We start from the raw sequence: 23,145 nt of genomic DNA, 5'->3' as shown, positions 1-23,145 counted from the left end.
CCTGTGTAAACATGCACCTTTTTCCAGGTGTATCTTTACATAAAAGTCACATGGCACAAAAAAATAGACAGAAATATATGAATTAACAGGGTGAAACTTAATTCAAAGCCCATAATTCAGAAATAAAAATAAGAGAGAGAGAGAGAGAGAAATTACTCAAGTAAACTACAAGTTCTTCAAAATTATACTTAAGTAGTGTATTGAGAAACGTCTCTCCATTTTAAACTAAACATTTTACACTAAAAACCTAAAAATGCTAAACCAACACAATACCATTAAATTATGATAATTAAGATGTGGTTTTCTTGGAAAATTTGTTTATTTAAAAAAAGAAAAAAAAAGGATTCCCATGACACACAGAGGAGGCTGATTCACATAAATTACAGTAAGTACAATATTATTTTAAATGATGCATTACAAGAACACTGTCAGTTACTACAAACTCCAAAAAGCAAATCATTGGTTTGATGCTGAAAATGAAACAATTCTGATGAATGGTTATTGTTTTTATAAGAGTCAATTTGTTTTTTTTTGTTTGTGTGCTCCTGAATTTATTATCTGATTTATTGGTTTGTGTCTGAGCTGAACGCCACGAGGTTTAGACCATAAATTCTGTGTCTCTGTTTGTGTGTGTGAGCTGGCTTCAGTTTTTAACATACAGCTAAAATGTGCGATGGAATAAGTGTTATATGCGTATATTTTCTGGCTGCTGTCCCATTAGCTCAAAAATCAAAGACAACTGACAAACAAATGATAAATGACAAACATACAAAAAGACCGTCTGCTTTCATGGCTTGTGGTGTAAAGCTAAAACAAATACTTTATGTTGGGTGTAAAGCATAAAATAAATATTTTATGGCTCAAACAACAATAAATAATCTCCCACACATCATACTTATCAAGCAGCAGTAATACTGTACCTCATGGTACCCGTTTTAATGGCTTGCCTTTTCCATTCAGGAATTTCGGATTTCTTTTTTTGTTTGTTTTTTTTTTTTTTTTTAGTAGGCCTGTACAATGTAACAGCCAATCATGTCTTCCAGTTTCTATCTCTAATAAATAATATTCTACAGCTCTAATCTATGGTCACGTTGAATATAAGGAAACATATGTAGCTTCTGGTAACGGACGACTTATTCTGTGTTGAATTTTGATTATTGTACAGTAGAAAAGCTGTGCAATCGAGCTGTGAGATATCAGTAAATGTGGATCCGCAGTGACCCACCGAAACACACTGATCCATAGTGTACACAGTAACACAAACTATGATGCTGCTATTGTGTGAATGGCTGCGTCACCCCTAACTGTGTCATCCCTAACAATACTAATGTTGAGGTGAAACCAGTCAAATTACAGAGATATGACAAACACCAATAACTCACAGAGTGTTTTTCACTGGTCCCCCTCAGATTTAAATTACACTACATGGCCAAAGGTATGTGGACACCCAAACACTGTATCCATATGTCATTGCTGAACATCTTATTCCAAATCATTAGCGTTCATTTGCTGCTTTATCAGCCCCAACTTCTCTGGCTTCAGGCTTTCCACCAGATTCCTGGAACCTGGCTGCAGGTCTTTGTTCCCACTCAGCCACAGGAGCGTTGGTGAGGTTCGTGGATCTGGCTTTGTGGGGCACTGTCATGTGAAACCCGGGAAAAGACCTTCCATAAACTGTTACCACAAACTTGGTGACTCACTGCTTTCAAACATACTGTGTACTGTAGACACAGAGGCAAGATTTCTAGGGCTGCAACTAACAAGTATTTTCGTTATGGATGAATCTATCAGATATTTTCTTATTTATCTGATAGAAAATAGAAAGAAAACCCCAAAACATTCCATCACAAATTTTCCAAATCCTGACATGTGAGACGCACGGACCGGTGAGTTTTTGGCATTTTTGTTTAAAAAAGATATTTCAGTATTCGAAATATCGAGCCCAAAGATCACTGGATATGTATATGTATATATGTGTGTGTGTGTATATATATATATATAAAACAGCTGATTATTTGATTTGAATGTAATAAGACATAAGAGGTAAAAAAAAAAAAGTACAAAAAAAATGTGTCTACATACTTTTGGCCATAGAGCGTAACTTAGAATTAGATGTTTGTCATAACAAACTAACTAAATACATACAATATATAAGCATATTTTTCTGTCATTACTATGGATGATTAATATGGATAAGATCACAGACCAGACCAGAGGGCAAAGTGTGCGTGTTTGTATGATTCAGCTGATGATATTCTCTTAAAACTATGACTAGACTGTAAAAGAATAGATAATTTGGGGGAAAAATAGTCTATGGGATACGCTGAAACCAGAGCTCAAGAATACAAGGAATGAAAAAAAAAAAAAAAAAGCTATAACTATTCAACACTAAGGGCACCAATGGTTAACTATGGAGAAATGCTGCTGTGGATGCTGGGTGTTGTTGCGTCAGATCCGGATTAAGCCACTAAAATCAGACAAACTGGATTTTATGTCACTTCATTAGGACTTTCCAGCCGCATGTCGAGGATGCAGACGAGTTCATACTGAGGAGGATGAAGTGTGCCCTTCCACACGTCACTGTGTAGCCCTTCACCATTCTCAATGGTCTGCCCATATTTGGTCGTCAAAAGAGTCTGATCCTTTTTCACGTTTTTCCATGTGTAAAAAAATATAACATCAACGCACAAACAACAAAGTCCAGCCGGAAGTCCGTTTGATATCGACATTTCATTAAAATTCCAGTTCAGGTCAGTAATTATTTGTTTTTGGTATGGAATGAAAAAAAGGTGGGGCTTAAAAGTCTGGAACAGAAGGATAAAGACTCACGGATGTCGATAATACAGCTGCTGTTACCTGATTGTGCTTTTTCCCACCTCCTGAGGAAATGTTGTGGGCACAGAGGATAAGTGATATAACACTCTGCATCTAATGAATCTCAACAGGCTCTGGTTGAGGCTCAATGACATCGACTGAGGGAAGGTAGAGAGGAGAGAGAGAATAAGAGCAGGAGCCAAAATGGCAGATCAGTAGTCTGGGGGAACAGAGAACAGTTTGAGTATTGCACGTCAGTTCATGTTCAGCTGAACGCCGCTTCAGTCGATGTGTCCAGACTGTTAGAGGGAGCAGCTGTCAGGGAAACGTTGGAGAAAGAGCCCCCCCCCCCACGCCCCCTGTCTGGGATCTACTGCATGTAGGAACTGCACAAGAACAGCGACTCAAATATTTTCTATAGAGGAAGCGTGCGTACCTGCCGCACGGCCAAACTTCCCAAACTCCAGGGTCCCGAAAACATAAGAAGGAAGGAAGATAAAGAGAAAGAAAGTTTCGACCTCCCTCCCTCCTTCCTCTTGGGGCCAAACCAGCTGGTGTTGGTCCAGAGGAGTCTGGTGCTAGCCCATCTGTATCTGTCCAGAGTAGGTGGTGAGGAGGAGCATGATGGAGAAGCCCGTCAGCAGGCCGGCGTTCTGGATGGCGAAGGTGAGGAGGAAGCTGCTGCCGCCCGCATCCTCTTCCTCACGGCTCACCTCATTCATCTCTGGGAACTGAAAAGCGTAAAACAGGGAGAGAAGGAATTCTTTAAACTTCTCCTCAGCTACTCTGCTCCACACCGAAGGGGAACTCCACCGATTTTACACGTCAAAGCCAATTTACTAGTCGTAAGGATCGCTACACCGCCTGTGAAATCAGCTGTACATGTTCTGCCTCTAAATGATCACAAGGCCTTGCTAAGTTCTTTGAGTTGACCTCATTCCTTTTCCCAAACACTGACCATGTCTGCCAGAGCGATGTAGAGGAACATTCCTCCCGCCAGGGCGAAGATCCAGTTGGGGGAGAAGCTGTTGCCAGCCAGAATGCCAAAGCCCATGCCCAGGTAACAGCAGCAGGCCGACAGGAAGTTGAAGAACAGAGCCTGCTGTATGCTCATGCCGGCGTTCAGCAGGATCACAAAGTCTCCTGGTAACAGAGGGAGAGGTACAACGACAACATGTAGCATGTGTAACTGTAAAAATGATTTCTGCCAAGCACAAGTATTAACTGGAGAAAATTGAATAATAAAAAAGTCCTGAAACACTGCCACTGTCTGCTGACTCACCCAGCTCATGGGGGAACTCCTCACACAGGATGGCCACGGAGGTGCTGATGCCCTGGAAGACGGAGGCGGTGAAGGAGGCGCCGATGGCCAAGCCGTCTATAAAGTTGTGCAGACCGTCACTGAGCGTGATCATCCAGGCCAGCGTGCCGATGTCAGAATAGGCCGTCCCCTTCAGCCAATAGCAGCCACCTCCACTGCTTCCGGACCGCCCCCCGCTGTCGGGGCTCTGAGAGTCCTGCAGGGGCAGAGAGCGAAACACCAATCAGAGGCATGTTGCAACATGCAAACACAATATCATCAACAAGGATGTGTTCACTGATTTACATGATAACTGGTTTATCAATTACCAGGTGCATCTTAAATCAGTAGTTCCCAAGCTTTGTGCTGAACCCTTGTCAAAAGTAAATCAATGATCTTGCCTTCTCCATCCTCTGCCCCTCCCTTGAATCCTACCTGTGGTGTCTGTGCAGGGCTGAGCATGAGCTCCCCCTCCCCTGCGTCCACCTTGCCCAGAGCCAGACTGCTGGCCTCTCCGTTCTGCTGCAGCTTCTCCTTCTCGCCCTCCTCCAAATCTCTGTCGTGCGTCGCGTAATGGTCTGTGTCGGGGTAGTGACTGTGGCCGCGGCTCTGAGAGACGGCGAGAAAACAGACGTCACGATCAATACATAACTGATTTTGATGGATGCCTCGCTAGTGGAAACTTTCCAGCTCAAATAACATTCAACTTTGGTAGATGCATAAGTAGAAGAACAGAGAGGAAACAGAGAGGAAGTTCAAACTGACTTAAAAATAATCTAAACACATCATTTCCTCAGGATGTCCTGACTTCAATTTGTCCCACGTAAGTGTCCTGTCCTACTAACTTCCTCAGGTACCCTGAGCTCGGAGTGTTAATACGCTTTACTGCAGCGAAATGTACAAGTTGAGTGCAGCGAAGTAGATGCCAATGTGGGTCAAAGGTCGTCTGTAATTGAATCAGCGGGTCGTCGGGTTAGCTGTTAATCAGGTCGGCTGGGCCATATGGCTCAAAGCAGAGCAGCCACAAGGTGGAGCAACTGTCCCACAACCGGCTGCACACATTACCAACTGCTGCTTTCAGTGAATGAAATCCGCAACAAATAATGTCTGCAACTTCAGTCCAGGTAGTTTTAGGATTTGATTAAGAGGGAAATTTGAAAGTTGAAACACTGCTGTACTTTTACGAAAGCGACTTACAGATCTGTATAACAGAGCGTCACAGGTGCATGACTTCAATACAACTGTGTAACACGTCTCAAATATTTGGACAAGATCAAGTAAATATGAAAAATCTAGAGGAAAATAAACAAAAACAAAAACAAAAACCTGCCTTCTGCCCAGGAGCAGATAAAACTTTCCTCATCCAAATGATAAATGATTATTAAAAACGCAAATATCTTGCACCATGGCAAACAAGAACACTATGTACTACTACTACAGTACGTAGAGTAGGAAACTGGCTTCGGGGCAACACGTGTCAAGTTTATGTGAACTTCTGAGGGCAGCGCTGTGAACTTGAATCACCAGTACCTTTGTCCCAAACGCATGAAAAAGACAAACACTTGACAATGACTGTAGGCACGTCTGAGCAAACAAAGGCCGTGTAACGCCCTCATAAAACAAAAGTAACACATAACTTCACAGCAATCACTATCAACACTTTCTGAACATGCAATTCAACATTCAAATGAGTTTCTGATGTACAAGGCAGGTACCAAAAGGCTAACATCCCGTCCAGCTGGTTAAACTTGCCGCTGATGCACAGATAAAACTAGTGGGAGCAATTTAACTGTGTGTCACGATGATTCTCAGAGCTGTGGAAACGTACGGTTGGCACGGATGGCAATGAAACGCTGTGGTCTGGTTCATTAAGTTAGAGAAACACTGGAGGACAAGTAAATATTTCAGTGGAATTGATTATGACTTTCATATGAATATGATAATCAACTTTCAGTAGAATCATACTTTTTTTTTTTTTTTTTTACTGAAATCTGTGGCCCAAAATCAGTTTCCATGTAAACCCTGATTAAAACCCAACAATTAAATACAAATTAAATACCGAAGATTTTATTTGACATCTCTTCAGAGGTTTGTCTGATGCAGAGCTACAGTCTCACACACTTTTCAAGCTAAAAATACCAAATATTTGCTGGTTCCTGCTTCTAAAACATCAGGATGTGATGCTTTTATTTGTCATATCCAACAGTTAACTGAATATCTTTGGGGGTTAACACAGATAAGCCTGTCCTGTGGGAATATTTAACAGGTGCTTTTCAGTATTTTCTTAAATTCTACAAACAAAACAACTGATTTATTAAAATAATGGTCAGCAGATTAAATGATAATAAAAAATAACATGTTGTTGTGGTTCAAATGGAAAACGGTGACAGTGAAGCCAAGCGACCTTATTAGATTCTCTTCTGTTCTGAAGTCCTGGTTTTATGCTCATCATACTGGGCTGTGTCTTTGTGTACTGCCCTTGGACACCAGCTGTTTGACCCAGCCATAAATACCAACTCTGTGAGGCTCACAAAGTACAGTAAAAGCAAACAGAGTAATTAAGAACTATCTTCAAATTTATTTAGTAAGGCGGCGCTTGTTAAGCCTTTGTAATGGCAGTTTTGGAACATGTAAAATGTTTCCAAGCAACAGAAGAAAATAAGGCAAATATGTACTCACCCCATGTTTCTGCTTGAGAAGCACTTTGAGGACCTTTTCAGTGAAGAAGAAGAGGTAAAAACCCCCAAACACCACTGCAGACTTGGAGACGTAGAAGTCCACCATGGGGTCAAACCCAAAGGCCTGCCGTGCAGGAAAGGAGACGGCATTAACTTGTGGTAAATATTTAAAGCAGCTGTTATTACATCATTACTGCCTGACATTTTTCAGTGTCTATATCTTTGAGATGAGGTGCTATTTAAAACAACTGTCGCTGGTGAGGTTTTGGGAGTGAACTATTAGGGGTTGGTGAAGTGCTTATTTTGAAGTCTAAGTGGATGTAGGCTGTGTAGTCAGCCGTCCGCAGGCGAGGGTGAAGTTTCATTTCTGTCAAAGGGTGACTAAACATTTCGCCGTGTTTGCGTTCACCGTCAGGGTCAGCCACTGAACAACGGCGATTTTATTTCTCTGGAAAACGTCTCGCTGACGTTTCTGTACGGTTTCACTTCTGTCCATCGCTTCATGAATAAATGAACAGCAACATCAACTAAAGCTGACATCCTTTTAAGATATTGCAGCGATATTTCACAGCGTCTTCTAATCGGAGAGACGTGTTGAATTATGTATGTAATCGTTTCACCTCCAGCAAATACAAATGCCCCATAAATCAAACTCACTTCACCTCAAGTGTTTCTTTTCTTACTATTCATCTGAGGTAAATCGATGCTGTGAATTACACAACAGCTTTGTGCAACAGCTATAAACCAGGCAATGATGGGTGTGCACACCGTCTAGACAGCATTTAAAATGTAACAGGCACGTATTTGTGGGTCATGGTGTTTGAAGGGACGGCTGACTTTACATCCACCTAAGCTTCCTTCAGTAAGCTGCCAGATTCACTGTCATGTGAATGATTTCTTGTTCTAAGTAATGCTGCAAACTGAAGAGCGTCAGCTTTGTGTGACTCTGCAAGTTTTCTGGATTTAGGCGTCAATCTGATGAAGTTACTCGGGTATTTATCTCACTGATTCTCATCTGGTTATTCACCTTTAAGCATTTTCTCATTTCCAAGAACATTGGTATGTTTAGCTATTCCAATATAAATTTACATACGGTATACCATTAGTCCACCAAGAATGTATTTTATTTTGTAAAAGGTATTTTTAAATTCTCAGAACAAATCTGATTTGTGAGTAGAATAGTGGCTGATCTATGATTTTCTTCCACTCCAAACACTGCCCTAACTTCCAGTGACAAGGATCGCTATGCATTTCAAAATTTAAACCTTTGGGTTTTTGTTTATGTTTTATTTTTTTAAAACACGTCATCAATTTTGGAGATTTTGCTCAGTGCTCAATTCAGTTAATGTCGATGGCGGCTGAGCAACGTGACTGTAAATTACAGCATGTCACTCTACGGCTAAATACATAACAATAACTCATCCCACTTATTGTGATATTTATATCACATTAAGTGAAATGGCAGAGGGTCTATAATGACAATCTAATATTATCAAAGCTTTTCCAGAGTCTCTCTCAATATTTAAAATCAAAGTTCAATGCTCTTTGTAGAAACCGCATAGCAACCCTGCACTGAGGCACTGTGAGGGAGCTGCAGCTAAGTGAGTCACAGCAGCATCGACACTACCTCTGGGATGAGCTGAAACAAGGCGTTGGAGTACAGCGTGCCAATGGCCAGGGCTATGAAGTAGAGAAGCAGTCGCTTGTAAAAGGTTTTCTTCATGAAGGGCACCACGCTCGCCCCGACGAGCGAACACAGAGAGATCAGTGTCACACACAGGATCCCATAACCCCACACTGATCAAGAGGAGAGGACGCACGAAAACAAAAAAAAAAGGTGAGAGGAAAAAAAAAATAGCGAGTTAGTTCAGAAATGATTTTATAGGATTAATTACAAGTGTAAGGAACAAAAAAATTAGAGAACACCAACGAGTCATCCCCCTGAAAAGAAAGGAAGAAATGAATGGAATCAACCTGAGAAAAGAGATTTCACAGACGGCTGAAAGTTTTTTTCCAGAGACAACAGGGTCATTATCCATTGAAAACTGATTAACACCACCTTTCATTAGCATGTGAAGGTAACAATCGGCTGTCCTTTGAAGCAGTGTTCGAACCCCATGCATTTCTTTTGAAAAGAAACAGGATGTAATTAAACTGAAATTACAGTTTACTGAAATCTCAAGCAGACACACACTCACACAGAGATACTTTGTCGTAGTCCACTCAGATGCATCTGTCCACTGTCCTAGCCTCAGGGTAAACACTAGCTATGACTGCAGACACAAAAGGGGGCAAATGAACTTTAAATAGCCTAACAGCAGAATAAGGAGCACAGCAAAAGAGGGGTCACATTTCAGTTTGAAGGACATTTAATGGTGCTGCGCTCCATTTCTCCAGGACTGTCTTACACAAACAGACGTGTATGAATCCGTAAGCCAAAAACCTGTGAGTGAAACACAGTTATCCTGCCTTTTCAGCTATTTTACATGCTGCAGCAGTGGAAGAGAGAACAACACTTTCCTACCAAGAAAACCTGCATAGCTGGCCAAAATGTCAGCGCCATGAAACGTGCAGACATAGATGCAAACATACAGAGCGCACACACACACACATAAACACACCACCAGATGATCTGCGAAGCAGCGAGGGTAGAGCCTCCCCACAGTTAGAGCCCATAAAACCCACAGAGAGGAAACAAAGGCAGGACGGAAAGAGATATGACCACAGGACAAAGGAGCGCTTGGCCAAAGGTGCACGAGTTTTGTAATCAGCCGTGTGACACTGCAGTGAACTGCAACTGAAAGTTGAGGGTGTTTGTGTTTTAAAAAAGCAAAGGCTTATGGGACGTGAGAAGGTGCACAGATAAAGGCGTAGATAGAAAGGTGTATGGATAGATGGCAAACCTCGGGCAGCAGCTGCAGGATGGCAGTGGAGAACAGCGTGCCAATGGCAAGAGCGATGAAAAAGGTGAGTGCGTATTTCATATAGTGTGTCTTCATCAGAGGCACAATGAAGACTCCAGTGAGGGAGAAGGCACTGATCACTGTCACACTCAGGAAAGAAAAGCCCCACACTGGGGGTTGGAGTGACAGGAAGGTTAAAAAGGTTAAAGGTCAAAACAAAGTGCCATGCATCACGTGCGGTAATGCAGCTCTAAATGCAGCTTGAGCACCGTTTCAGTCAGTTAAACATTTTTTTTCTTCTTTCAATAGAAACATATTGTAAACAAATATATGCAAAGCTAAATTCTGATACCTAAAACAAAGACTGGTGGCATTTTATCTGTATCAGCTGTATGGAAATGCAAACAGATAAAAAAGTTTCCTCGACATCATATATTTAATAATCAGCGCCTCCCAACCTAGGGCTTGGGACCCCGCCACAGGGTTTAAAGATAAATTTGGGGGGGCTACTAAGTTGATGAACTAGACAGGAACCATTTTTCCCCCACACAGATCATCAGTCTATTTTTCTGACTTTCTCTATATTTCACAGTTGTGAAATGCTGGAAAGTTTCACCACTTCTACCCTCTAAAAACAAAACAGTTTGAGAGGGGAATCTCATTCTTTGGTTGAACTCAGCAACATATGCAACCTGTGACACGTAGACACTAATTTGCTCATAAGGATCACAAGCCAAAATGGTTGGGAAAGACTGCCTTAATCGACACCTGTAAGAAAAAAAAAATGAGGCTAGTGGACATTAGATAAAGGATTTTGTGCCATTTTTGTCTGAGGCTGCAGCACCTGTGAAGTTTAGGGGGAAAGTAAGGTTAAGTTCTGAGACGTTGAGGATCTATTCTGTGGTGTGAGGACATAACTTGTCCATGCTGAGAAAGGAAACAAAAACTAGATTAGGAGAACTGGAGGTGAAGGCAGAGGTGGGTACAACTCAAGTCACAAGATAAACGGACATTTAATAATGTAACCAAATGTACAAGAAGCAAACATCATTTTATCCCCACAAAAGCTGCGGAAAAGTGTCACATTAAGATAAAAATAAAAGATCGGGATGTGCAAGTCCGTGAGATCTGCAGTACAGATGGTTTTCCATGGCATCTGCCTCCCTGCTGCTGCCAGATCTCTACAGCCTAGGCAAAGAAAAACAGCTCTCGAGCCAAAATAAGCTACCTACAGGGGCAAGTGTGAGGCGAGCTGAGGGCATATGACTGGATGATAAGGAAAAACAATTTGTCAGTGGAGAGGGAAAGATAGAGCCAGAGCTCTGGGCCCCGAAAAACCATTTCTCTTCCACCTGCCAAGGATAAGATAAACTGGGTTAAAAGTAAGAACTGAAATTTGTGAGCTAGCTTATCAAGGCCACAGCACAATGTCATTAGTTTAAAAATAAGATGAAGCTGATGCCCACAGTCATCGCATACATAACGAAAGCTGTTATTTTCCCCTCAGTAGAATCTGAAACTGTGCTGCTTTTGGGTTTCAGCGCTGCTGTGGCCTTGAGCACTGAAGATCACTTAAGGTCACCGAGTCTGTCATTAACTGTCCTTTTATTCCAGCCACACGCTGCAAAGCCAATTTCCCTTCAATTCAAAAAGAATTCAAAGGCTTGTTAAACAACAGCCAACACTGCACTGCACGTTTCCCAAAACTTCAGATTCAATGCAGATGCTAAAACAGCTTCCAGGGCTTTCAAGGGCGTCCTGCTGGGTGTGTACAGTCAGCAGTCTGTATGGAGTTACAGTGGGTCAGCGGCCCAGGAAAGAAGAGCGGTTTGTAGCCGAGACACTTTCCTGGATTGTGGAGCACAAAGGATGCGTTGGTTTTTAAGCCAAACAGAGAAATGCAACGCGAGCCTCGGCTAAGCCTTGTGTATGCTTATTTTGGCTTTGATCTCCTCTGGGGGACATCATGATATCACTATCTCTTGGCAAGAAAACACCCGTTTGGAGCTCAGATCTGATGAAGAAAACTGTTTTCATTAAACCTACAATGTGGCTGCAGAAACTGAAAGATTCAAGTGCCATACAATTTAAGAACAATTAACATTTGAATGTAAAATGACACAGAAAACCTAAGAAATATTGCCCATTTTAATAAGACAGACAAATAACATAAATTTAAATTAACCATGCATAACATGTCGGTCCTCACCTTCAGCGTCCGAGGGCCTGGGGGAGTTGTCACTGCTCAGCATCTCCCCTTTTTGCTCCCTGCAGGTACCAGCATCCAGCTGCTGCAGCATGGTGGGGCAAAGCTCCTGCAAACCCTGCCCATCCAGCTTCGACTGCTCGCTAATGCTGTAAATGGCCAATGTGTCCGCAGGCAAGCACTGGAAAAGAAAACACACAGACACACACACCAGTCAGCTGGCTCAAAGAAATCACCTTTTTACTTTAAACAACTGAGTTACCCAGGAAGTACTCAGAGACAGGTCACAGGTCACAGATTGGACATTTATATAAAGACATGCAGACAAAATGGAGTCTGGATGTTCAGCTGTGTAAATGTAAGAATTTTCATGCCAATAATTTCATGGGTACAGGACTTTCCTCATAGCACAGACACTGTCAGGACCCACTTTCAGATGAAGCTGAGTCAAGTTTCGCTGAGTTGCCTCAACAGGCCATTTCCATTAGTTTTAAATAATGTTGTTAATCAGACATGAAAAAACATTTCTCATTTTTTTTTAATATCATTTCTAATTGCTGGGTGTTTGCATGAGTTTTAACCTGCTAAAAAAACATAGGGTATTAAAAGTTTACTAACAATGTAGAGCTGGACAAATACAGGGGAAGCTCCACAGTCATTAAAAAAAAAAACAACAGGGCACACACAAGTGTCAAGCAATGAAATCCTATCTCAAAGGTTACTTTCAAAAGAGGGGAGAAACTATATCCATAGTCAAAGCATTGTTCCTATAATGGGACACAGAAGCCAGGTAGAATTTCATTTCCTGGGGACGGAAAGTGAAGCTGAATCAGACCGAAGTGGGGCTTTAGATAGTGACTCACTACGTAACAACAGCTGATTCATCACTTTGCCAAACGTTAACAAAATTTCGAAAGTCCGTCATAACAGCCTGTATTCAACATGCTATTCAAAGGCTGTAATGTTCTCAGCTCATTGTGGCAGCCACGAACACTGGAATACAACACGTTCTGTCATGAAGAGGCGTCTCTGAAAGGTGTGTAACGACACGCAGGAGACACATGTGACTGAACGTGTGCTTCACTGAGGGGACAGAGCAGTGACAGTTGTTGGCCACAGGCTGTAGTTTCACTTCTGTTCTCTGAGTCACACACATGTCCGGAGGTAACACCCACGTATTACCTGTTTCTACTGTCATATCCATACAGGTAAACACAGAATTACTCCAGTGAGTTACCCAATCCAACATCACAATGGAGAGAGTATGTGTAACAAGAGTGTTGCATTATGGGTGTTTGTATGCTTAATATTGGAAGGCTAGCATTTTCAAGTCCGCCTATAAAAAGTCTTTCAGAGTTAGTCGGCTCTAACTGTGTTTAACCTGCAGGAGGTTGAGACTAAAAACAAGTTTATAGTGTCTCCCGGCGTCTTTTCTAAGAAATATACCGGCCAAAGATGATTGTGGTCACAGATGATGAGTTCAAAAAGACGGCATGAAAAACGCTAACCGTCAAAGAAAACGATTCTGAGACAGGAATCGATTCACTACAGTAAGACCGTCAGCTGGCTAGTGACTATACCCACTGAGAAAGTGACCAGCCCACAGAGGTTCGACTGAGCAGAAATTCTGGTACGCTGCCAAACGCTGTTACACTGTCAGATGAATATGGGAGGATGAGAAAAATTCCAGCTTAAATCCATGCATCATAAGTCTTGTTTCTTGTGCGCCTAAGCCCTCCGGAACCCTCTGGAAAACCCTGTACTCGGGGTACATCTATTCAAAAGCAGATCAGCAAGTAAGTGAGTCAACCATCCACGACACTAAGTATGGGAAATATGCTAAATATTTCAGCTATCTGGCACCGGTGACTCCTGTTTGTTCCAGACGGGACTAAAGCTGGATTTACGCCTCTGATTCAGGGTGTTGCAGAGGCTCTGAGGCGCCGGTAGAGGTGCTTCTCCACCTAACAGGGACCTCATCAAAAAAACAAAACAAAACAACAACACAAATACCCATCATGACTAAGGAGACACCACAAAGAAAGCTGGCAGAGACTGAAGACAACATGGACAGAGCCACCAGGTGCCCATGCTTGTTTAATTATGTTTGGTTTATCAATTGTCATTCCAAAAGGCTCCACCTGTCAGTACATGCAGTTTTCATAGATCAGCTCACTTACACACACCCCATCACTTGCATGATTCAGGTTATCTTGTTTAATTGCTGTTCCTGGGACCTCCCTTGTTTGTAAAGGCCTGAGGGAGTCCGTCGCTAGCAACGGCATTCCCACTGTAAACAAGCCCCCCCCATCACTGCTCCATGTCAGTCAGTGGAAGTGAAAGAACTTTAACCGCAAACACCTGTACAGAAGAGTAAAAGGGTCCGTTGTTTTTGACCTCATCTGAAACAGACGAATGGGAAACCTACCTACCTAAAACAGAGAGAAAGCACCGGCAGTGGCAGCAGCATGTTGCGCCGCCAGTTAACATGCAGCTGTGGTCAAAGTGAGTGGCAACACGTGTAATTTTCAGTGGCTTTGTCTCAAACCTTATTTTTCCTCCTGCAGCGATTATAATGCACCCAGTGACCAGAGCTGACATACTGGCACACACCCCAGACCCATGGCAACAGAACCAAACCCTCCCCAGTACCAATTAGACTGAGTAAAATTTAGACCCGAACTATACAACTATAACTATACCATACCTTAGACAGTGGGAAACAGTAATGGGCGTTTTCTTCTATTTTATGTTTTTTATTTTTAAGATTCATATACGACAAAGATCCCCAGATGGACTTGAATTGAAGACACTGCAATATGCCAAATATCTAGTTTACAACAGTTGTGACAGTTGCAGAAGTATTTGCTTTTATACTGAACTTCAGTCATCTGATGTTAACAGCCAGTCAGCTTTCCTCATATCCGCCAAACAGGTGCAGGTTTACATTATGTTTGTTCATTGACACTTGTTGGCAGATTCATACGAGAACATAACATTACAAAAACGTTATAGTGAAATGCGGTTGCTCCGTGCACATAGATTCAATTTGCACCAAACAAAACAGAGCACCCTATCAACTATCAACTCAAAGTGCTAACACAAGATAAGAGAATGTTTTTATTCTGACCTTGGAGCTGTTGGCTTTGGGCGGTGTGCTTGTTGCTGTCTCAGCCACGTTGCTGCTGCCGCTGCTGCCGCTGTCACCTTCACCCTGACCCTGGCTGAGGAGGGCCAACAGAGACCGCAGCTGGGGCACCGTGATGGTGCTGTTGTCGCCATAGCGGGCCAGCAGCTCCTGGAGCACCTGGGTAGGAGACTGCGTCTGACTCTCCCCCTGAACTGTCACTAAGCCCAAGGGGCAGAGCAGCACAGTCAGGGCCAGGACGAACATCAGCTGTGACTGGAGGAGGGTGGTGGTGGTGGTCGCGCTACGGCCATGAGAGGGCCACATAAGCATGACTTCTTCAGTGGCTGGAGGACGTTGATCTGTGGAGAGAAGAGGAGGAGGAGGAGGTGTGAGTAAAAGAAAATCTATGACCTATGAGAGACAACAACTGTTTTATAAGCGCTGCACTTTGCAATATTGCTCACTGTTGGCTCCAAGTAGTAGAAAGATTTTTCATAAACCGGCTCAAAGTGCGAGACAAGGCAAGTTCAAGCACCAAAGGATGTTTTATTTTAAATAAGCAAACTTTCAGCGGACGACCGTCCGCTCTGACTGCAGGCTCCTAAAAACAGAGAACAGGTGAGCATCTTGTGGGCAGACAGGGAGCTTGGTAAAGTAATGAAGAAGTCAAGTTTATCTGGGCTCTGCATTCACACCCTGCTTTCAAGGAAACAATCATTAAATCTGATCATAAAATTTGGTACACCATACTAAAAGCAAGCTGGCTTATCGGTGTGACTGAATGACTCTACTCCCTCAGCCAAGATAATTAAAAGGCCAGAAAACAAACAAACAAAAAAAAGATTTTCCAGAGTGGGTCCCTGATTTCTTAGTATCCAGTGCACATGCACAGGGCAGGGATGTCCATGCACGTGCTCACGGTGACACGGCACACACACTCTTGCTGATGGCTTTACACCAGTCAACAGCTGGTGGCAGTAAAGTGCCAAGACATGCAGCAACGTACCAGCAAAGGCCAGAAACAAAAAGACAGCTTGCTAGCAACTGGATGTAAACAGTTAGAGGCACTGAATGTAGGCGTAACAAAAAACTAACTCTACAGGTACCTTTAACGTGAAAGCCAAACTTTTATAAATTGTGTTTGAACCCATCTCAACACACAAAGCGACATAACAGCATTTCATAAGGAAAATACAGTAAACTATTATTACAGTTATGATTTAAATTATAGAAAATCACAAGTAACATAAGTGTTTTTGGTACTCTATTGTTTTGAATCTGTACTAAACACAATACCCAAAGTCCAGTACTCAAAAAAGAGAATTGGTATCTAACCTTAGGTGGTGGCAGCTTTAGGTATGTGAAAATCCAGCTGTGCAGAAGATAAGAAGCCGATCCTGACGGCAAATGAAACGCCAAACAAAGGCCGGCTGCCAGAGCTGGAGCACAAAGCACACAGAGTGAACAGGAAACCAGTGAGAACACTGCTGCCAATTACAGACAATTACAGCACACCACACAACCACCAGACGACAACACACACACACACAATCATCGGCAGTGACATCGGCATAATCAAGCAGCAAAGGAACACATGAACACACATAAAACCAGTCATGCACCTATTAATCATAAGTCAATTTTTTTTAGAGTGTTACCAGCTTGTATTATAATGTGCTGCATGTTTTCAGCCGAGGGGTGAAACCGAAATTTAGTCATTTGTTTTCACAGTGTTACACACACAAGAATTACCAAAAAACAAAAATTTATATTTTAACCACTGGGTGGGAAAATATTTCCACTACAGAAAATCATAGGGCGTCAATTTTTTTTTTGCCTCCCTGACAGAAGCTTTCATGAACAGGCACCCACATGCAGGGCACACTGCAATGCTCCCATCCCCTGCTCCTGTACACAGAGCACCAATTCATTTCAGTGCACCCAGCAGGTCGACATGCCACGTTGAGGTGAATAAACACACCCATTCATTTTTTTGTAAAGAAACCCTCACCTTTTCCTACAGAGCCTCTAATGACAGCCGATGCATGAAGCCCCCGAGTCAGTGTGTCTGCCCCCGAGGCTCTGAGTTTCTCCACAGGTTACCTGGGAGCAGAGATGGAGTCGGGGGAACAGCGAGCGGAGAAGGAGAAGAAATGCCTTAAGAGAGCAGTGGGCTCCTCAGGAGTGCACTGGACTGTGGAGGTCAGAGAGAGAAAAACAGACAGATAAAACCAAGGTTACGGCTCACCGGTGAGGAAGAAAGACAAAGGGAAGGATGGAGGAAAACAACAGAGGCAGTGAAGAAGAAGAGAAACCTGAAATGGCAGCTGCCAGCTTCAGTTCTCTGTGTTCTCTTTTCCCCATCGATTTGCCACCTTCAAATTTCAATCTGACACTGAGGCCACAAAATCCAGGCCAGAGCCAAACCCACACCGTTCCTTTTCAGAAACTGCGATGATGAACATTCCTTCTTGATTCCCGTTTGGCTATAAAAAGAAAAGGCCACTTAGTTGGCTGGCAGTGGGATCGGACAGGGAAATACTGCAGCTGCTAACATCCAATTCAGCTGCTGTATGGGAAAACAGCACGCTGCCAGCCGATATGATCAAGTTTCAGACGCTGAGGGCTAAGAAACCAACTTGTGACCAGAAAACTTCTTGCTTAAAAACACCACAGGCGAGAGGAGCCAAAGTAAATGAGAGACAGAAATCCCCTCACTGTATATATACTGCTAAAATGCCTTTGAGCAAGGCACTGCACTCCAGCTGTTCAGTGGCCAATAATGTGAATCTGTCTGTGCTGGGCAGATGTGTGGAAATGTAACAGAATATGAATGTGAGCACGGTTTTTATGAGAAAGTGAAACCATGCGCAGTCGACTTTCCCCAGATAAAACACAACTTTCAAAAGGTCTGTCTGTCTTGCTTCTAATTTATGTTCAGTCACCAACTTTTTTTCCTTCATCTGCCTCGCTCAAGCTCTCTGAGCTGAGGAGGCAAAGAGCAGACGTTCCTCTTCAATAAGTCACCCTCTCCCCAATGAATTGTACCCTCTGTCCCAAATCTTCCTCCTCTACTTGCTCTAATGAGACCTAATTCTGAAGTGGGGGAGGGAGAGGGGAAAACAGGTTACAGAAAACAGAAATAAAAACCTTCATAAGCCTCTCTAGCACCTTTTTTTATTTCCAACACTTCCCTCTCACACAATCCTTGTAAAAGTTGCAGGAGCTCTGAACCTTGGCCTCCTTATTTCTGTCTGCTACTGTTAGTGAAACACTGGCTGAAGATAGAGATGGATTTGGATTTTTCAAAGACTTAACATTTAATGGATTAATCAAAAGAAATAACTGCCCGATTAATCTGTAATGAAAAATTTTTGTTATAGCCTTTGTACATAATATGTCTAAAATCTGCCATAAACATGTGCAATTGAACATTACATTGGGATACATATACTACCTGAAACTCGTTTTAATAACAGGAATGTCTTTTGTTTGGCCAATCCGCGGCGATGAATACCTGACAAATCAATGCAGTCTTATCACATGAATGCAAAAAATCCTTAAAGTTGAATATTGTCTAAATGTAATTTTCAGCCTAACACAACCAAGAATATCAAAAAGACAATTTAATAAATGCTGCAGCGAGAGCACTGACTGGAAGAGAGAGAGATCATTCTACTCCTGTATGAGCTTCTCTTTCTTTTCTCTGTAAAATCCAGAATTGGTTTTAAAATCCTTCTCCTTACATATAAGGCCCTCAATGGCCAGGCTCCTTCTTATCTCAAAGAGCTGATAGAACCATATCATGCCAACAGATTGCTTCGTTCCCAGAATGCAGGTTTGCTGATGGTTCCCAGAATCTGTAAAAGTAGAATGGGACGCCGAGCCTTCAGCTATCAGGCCCCTCTCCTGTGGAACCATCTGCCAGTTTGGGTTCGGGAAGAAGACACCCTCTCTAATTTTAAAATTAGGCTTAAAAGGTGTCCGTAAAGCACTTTGAGACAATTTTGATTGTGGAAGGCGCTATATAAATATAATAAAATTGAATTAAATTGAAATTGAAAATTAATTTAGGAAGACGATAACCTGCCTGAGTTTAAGGCTACTGAAAGTTCTCTGAAAGCGGTAATGGTATGACATAGTCATATTTGTCTGGCTGATTTTACATTGGTTTTTCAGCAGTTTATGCTACTACCTTGACCACAAGCATTAATGTCAATGAGACATATCACCAAAGGCGACTTGAAGTGTAAAATAAACATGTAACATTAAGCCCTGCAGAAAAGCTGCCAGAGGTAAAGTGATCTCTCTCTCTCTCTCTCTCTCTCTCTCTCTCTCTCTCTCTCTCACATTTATTTTTCATTAGACAGAGAGGAGACACGAGGCGTGTGAGGAAATATTTAGGGGTGACAAAAGGCAGCAACACACGGGTATACGTGTATGTTTAAGACATATATCAAACCAATATATCTTTTTTTTTTCTTATCAATATCAGCGTTGTCCTCAAAAAACCATCATCAGTCCGACTCTATTCTCAACAGACAAGAATTTAGAAATATAACAAGTGAATAAGAACCGCTGTTGAACTGCTGCCTGTCATCATGCTTCCTTCGCTGTGATAATAACATGGTGTAGATACTAAATATAAACATGCATTCACTGCAGAGTATAAGGGTCCAACCAGATTCAATACAATAAACACCGAGGGAGCAGGGGCGTTCACGGTCAGACCTTGGTCTCAGTGTGGCTATGGTCCAATCAAAACAACGCAGAAACCGCTTTAAAATGTCAGCCTGTCGGGTTAGGCCGATGTCAACACACACACACAGAGTCACCACGTCTGCGATGTGCAAGTGTGCCTTTGGAGTCCAAGGCCTATTTGCAGCCGTGGAGATAAAGGGTGGTGAGAGGAGACTGGCAGTCTGCAGCGGAGACGTTAGTCCTTCAGCACGATGGCAAAGGGCCTCTGCCGTGACGTTAAATATGAGGTTTGCAGGGGAGTTGGCAGCAGAGAAGAAAGGAAAGGGAAAGGGAAGAGCAGGATGGGAAAATGTTTTGTCACAGTCTGCTGGACTCCCAATCCCAAAGGCATGCAGATGATTCTCCTCTGCTCATCCTTTCAAATCGTTCTCTGTTCTTAAAAACTCACCAGTTTGCCCTGCATTGTTTATTATTTCCCTGTCCGATGAAATAGGCCCAAACAGATAACTGGCAGTCAAGCCACAAGCAAACATGTAAATATAGAAAAGATTAGGTAACACACAAAAATTGCATTCACTGTCATCACCATAGTGACCTGGCAATCTGAGCGCCGGGAATGAGTTACTACGGTCACATCTCACAGCTCCTACGCCCATGTGTAAACACAGCTCAGTGAGAAATTTCCCTTGTCATCATCAACTTCACCAGATGACGGAGGAGAAAAAAAAAAAAAAAAATCTCTGACTGGTCACAAGTCTAATAGGAGGGCAGGCTGAGGCGTTATCAACAGGATACGAGGCCAACGCCGCCAGCACCAACCATGTTATGAACGTCACAGGGGGGGAGAAAAAAAAAAAAAAGCAATACCTGAATACCGAACGATACGAGGGATTGCTTCAGTGTTTCGCCAGGATTTATGTAACCGAGCAAAGTCTGACCACTCCAAACGCACACACACTTTAAATAGATCAGTGAACGATTCAGGTGTTGTATTATGGTGAGCTAAACAACACCTTCAAAAGTTTCACTTTGTCAGCACGGAAAAGTAACTTTAGTGGTGCTGTTTATCAGCACTCTGACACTTTGCAGAAGGAACAACAAACAGGATCAAGGCTGATAAAGCGCTAATGGAAACCTTCTGTTTGCATTTGTCACTCTAAAATGAAAACTTGCATCCTACTATAGGATAAGATAAATATCTTATCTTATCTATCAACAAGGGCAGATGATCCCGGTCTGAAACTCAAAGGAAGTTGACTGACTACAGTACTGCACCGCTGTCACCTACAGGGCTGTTATTAAACAAGGCAAGAGCTCAGAGACAGTCTGGTAGGTCCAGAGCCCTGCCACATGTGTGTCTGTTGATCCAGAATCAGACTGAGAAAGAAACAATTCTTCCCCTCAGCTTTTCTCGTGTTTCTCCTGCTAGTTCTAAAGTTAAAAGCACCACGTACCTTTCATGAGACACACAAAGATGCTTCTTAATTCAAAGCAGATTGTTCCTCAAAGCTGACTGGTCTGTCCTCTCATGTCTGCACACCGAGCTGTCTCGCTTTATATATATACCCCTGGAGCGAGGGGCAGGTTAAGCTGTGCTTCGACTCATCAACCTTAACCCAAGGCGCCTAATTATTGTTTCGCTCGGTTCTCGGGCTGATATCATGAACCAAGGCTGTCATTAGATGAGAGAGTGATGGCTGTGGGCACAATGCTGGTTCGCCAAACACACTATCAATGAGCTCCACTCATCCTGAGTGTACAACAAAGGACCATTCACCATAAAATTAAAGGGTTGTAGACATGATTTGGTCTGGCTGTACCCCTCACTTTTCACCAGAGGCCAGCTTAGAGGTCAGAAATCCAGAAGTAGAAAGCCACAGAGGATATGTACTGAACTAAGCGTCATACCTAATACACAACTTTGAAGCGCTAATCAATATTTTTTCCCATTTTAAGAGACAAATGTAGACACTTTACCTGACGAGCTACATTAATCTAACAGCTGCAGTTTTACTTATTTAGCAGAATATTATCTTGTAAGCAAAATGTATGATAACATCTGGAAATATGAACAAGCCAAGACAACATCAATATTTGGAGAAGCTGAAACACTATTAACACAAAGGTTAATGCATCCCTCATTTAGCACCTTAAACCTCTAAAGAAAACGGTTTACCTCTGGCTGCACTGCATTTAGTTTTAATAAAGTTTTTTTTTTCTATTTATTTTTGCTCAGGATCCACAACCCATTCCAGCCAGTGGATTTCCAAGGCTTTTCCAGGACTTTCCCCCAAGACTTTAACACAATTTCATGACAGAAATCTCTGCAGATTTATGAAAAGTGAGAATAACGTGCAGTGTCAAATTTCAACTATGATAACTCCAAAATATTCCCTGTCATTACACAAGTTAATGACAGGGAAGGTTTTTTTTTTTAAATGGATGTTGTGTCAGCTCTTACATAGAATGTTTTTATCTAAACCTTTTTCGAGCTTTTCCAGGTCAAATGTCTCAAAATTATACTTAAGTACAAGCAGTGAAAACGTACTATTCACTCCTGACAGTGGACAGATCGCAGGAGAAGAGAGAGGCTTTCGGATGAATTTAAAGGGAATTTGTCTTTATAGTGATGCTAATAGCGGACCTCTAACGTCTTGCTGTGACTATAAGATTGCTCATCGATAAGGTTGAGTTTCCTATATGTTTCCTTTGACGCACGCGTTTGCTCCCGGGCTCTGAAAACGAAACCAAAGAAAATACAACATGATTGTGAAGACTACACGTACAAGTCGCTACGTTTAGTCTAAACTTGATCTAGCTGCTTTATGTTAGCTTCTTTAGCAGGTCCCCAATTCTGCTATGGCCCCGTATTAAAAAAGCTAAAAGGTAGGTGGGTTCTCCTGTGTGTAAATAAATGTGTTAGCGTTTGAATATGAGCCGGTTTCGGTGGCTACATAATGCTCCGAGGTACGTAAACCCGCTCCTTATTAGCCGTGACAGTTAGCTTACCCGGTGATGCTGTTGGGGGCAGAGGAGCAGCCTTGACGTCGACTCCTCTCAGCGAACAGCGTCCCTCGGGCTCTCGAACAGCGAAAATATCCGATGTGGGCAGCGACAGCAGGATGTGCCCGGTTTCTTCATTCATTCACAGACAGACAGGAGAGGGTTTTTTTTTTTTTTTTTTTTTACCCTCTTGTGGTTCTCTCATTCAGACGAGCCACACAGCGGAGGCAGCGTGTAGTCTGCGGTCGCGTCATCGTCAGCGGTGACGTCCACGGTTGGCTGTTTCGGGTTTTTTGAAGTGGCGGTGTCTCCCTCAGGCGGCCAACAGCGGGTACTGCAAGACTACACATACAAAACACAACACGTCTGTTCTTTTAATGAAGTAAATCCACACGTGGATGCAGTACTTT

General features: G+C 42.6%; 1 protein-coding gene across 6 annotated transcripts; it reads right to left on the bottom strand.

The window, feature by feature from the left end:
* Window positions 1–970: 970 nt before the first annotated feature.
* slc39a14 (solute carrier family 39 member 14) lies at window positions 971–22,984 on the bottom strand. Of its 6 annotated transcripts, none has more exons than XM_041042140.1 (11): window positions 22,742–22,875; window positions 17,043–17,225; window positions 16,367–16,470; window positions 15,032–15,390; window positions 11,905–12,082; window positions 8,420–8,589; window positions 6,794–6,916; window positions 4,550–4,723; window positions 4,097–4,331; window positions 3,773–3,957; window positions 971–3,545 (listed from the first exon to the last, which is right to left on the bottom strand). In XM_041042140.1, the coding sequence occupies exons 4-11, from the start codon at window positions 15,359–15,361 to the stop codon at window positions 3,393–3,395; spliced, it is 1,548 nt and encodes a 515-aa protein (XP_040898074.1). In that variant the 5' UTR covers window positions 15,362–15,390; window positions 16,367–16,470; window positions 17,043–17,225; window positions 22,742–22,875; the 3' UTR covers window positions 971–3,392. The 6 variants fall into 6 exon arrangements, with proteins under 6 accessions (XP_040898074.1, XP_040898075.1, XP_040898077.1 ...); XM_041042141.1 differs by lacking the exon at window positions 22,742–22,875 and adding an exon at window positions 21,187–21,240; XM_041042143.1 differs by lacking the exon at window positions 16,367–16,470.
* Between the last annotated feature and the right edge of the window lie 161 nt (window positions 22,985–23,145).

The sequence above is a fragment of the Toxotes jaculatrix genome, chromosome 7, assembly GCF_017976425.1.
Source record: "Toxotes jaculatrix isolate fToxJac2 chromosome 7, fToxJac2.pri, whole genome shotgun sequence".
Classification (NCBI taxonomy): domain Eukaryota; kingdom Metazoa; phylum Chordata; class Actinopteri; family Toxotidae; genus Toxotes; species Toxotes jaculatrix.
The sequence above is the reverse complement of the archived record's forward strand: the minus strand, read 5'-3'. Positions and strand labels throughout refer to the sequence as shown.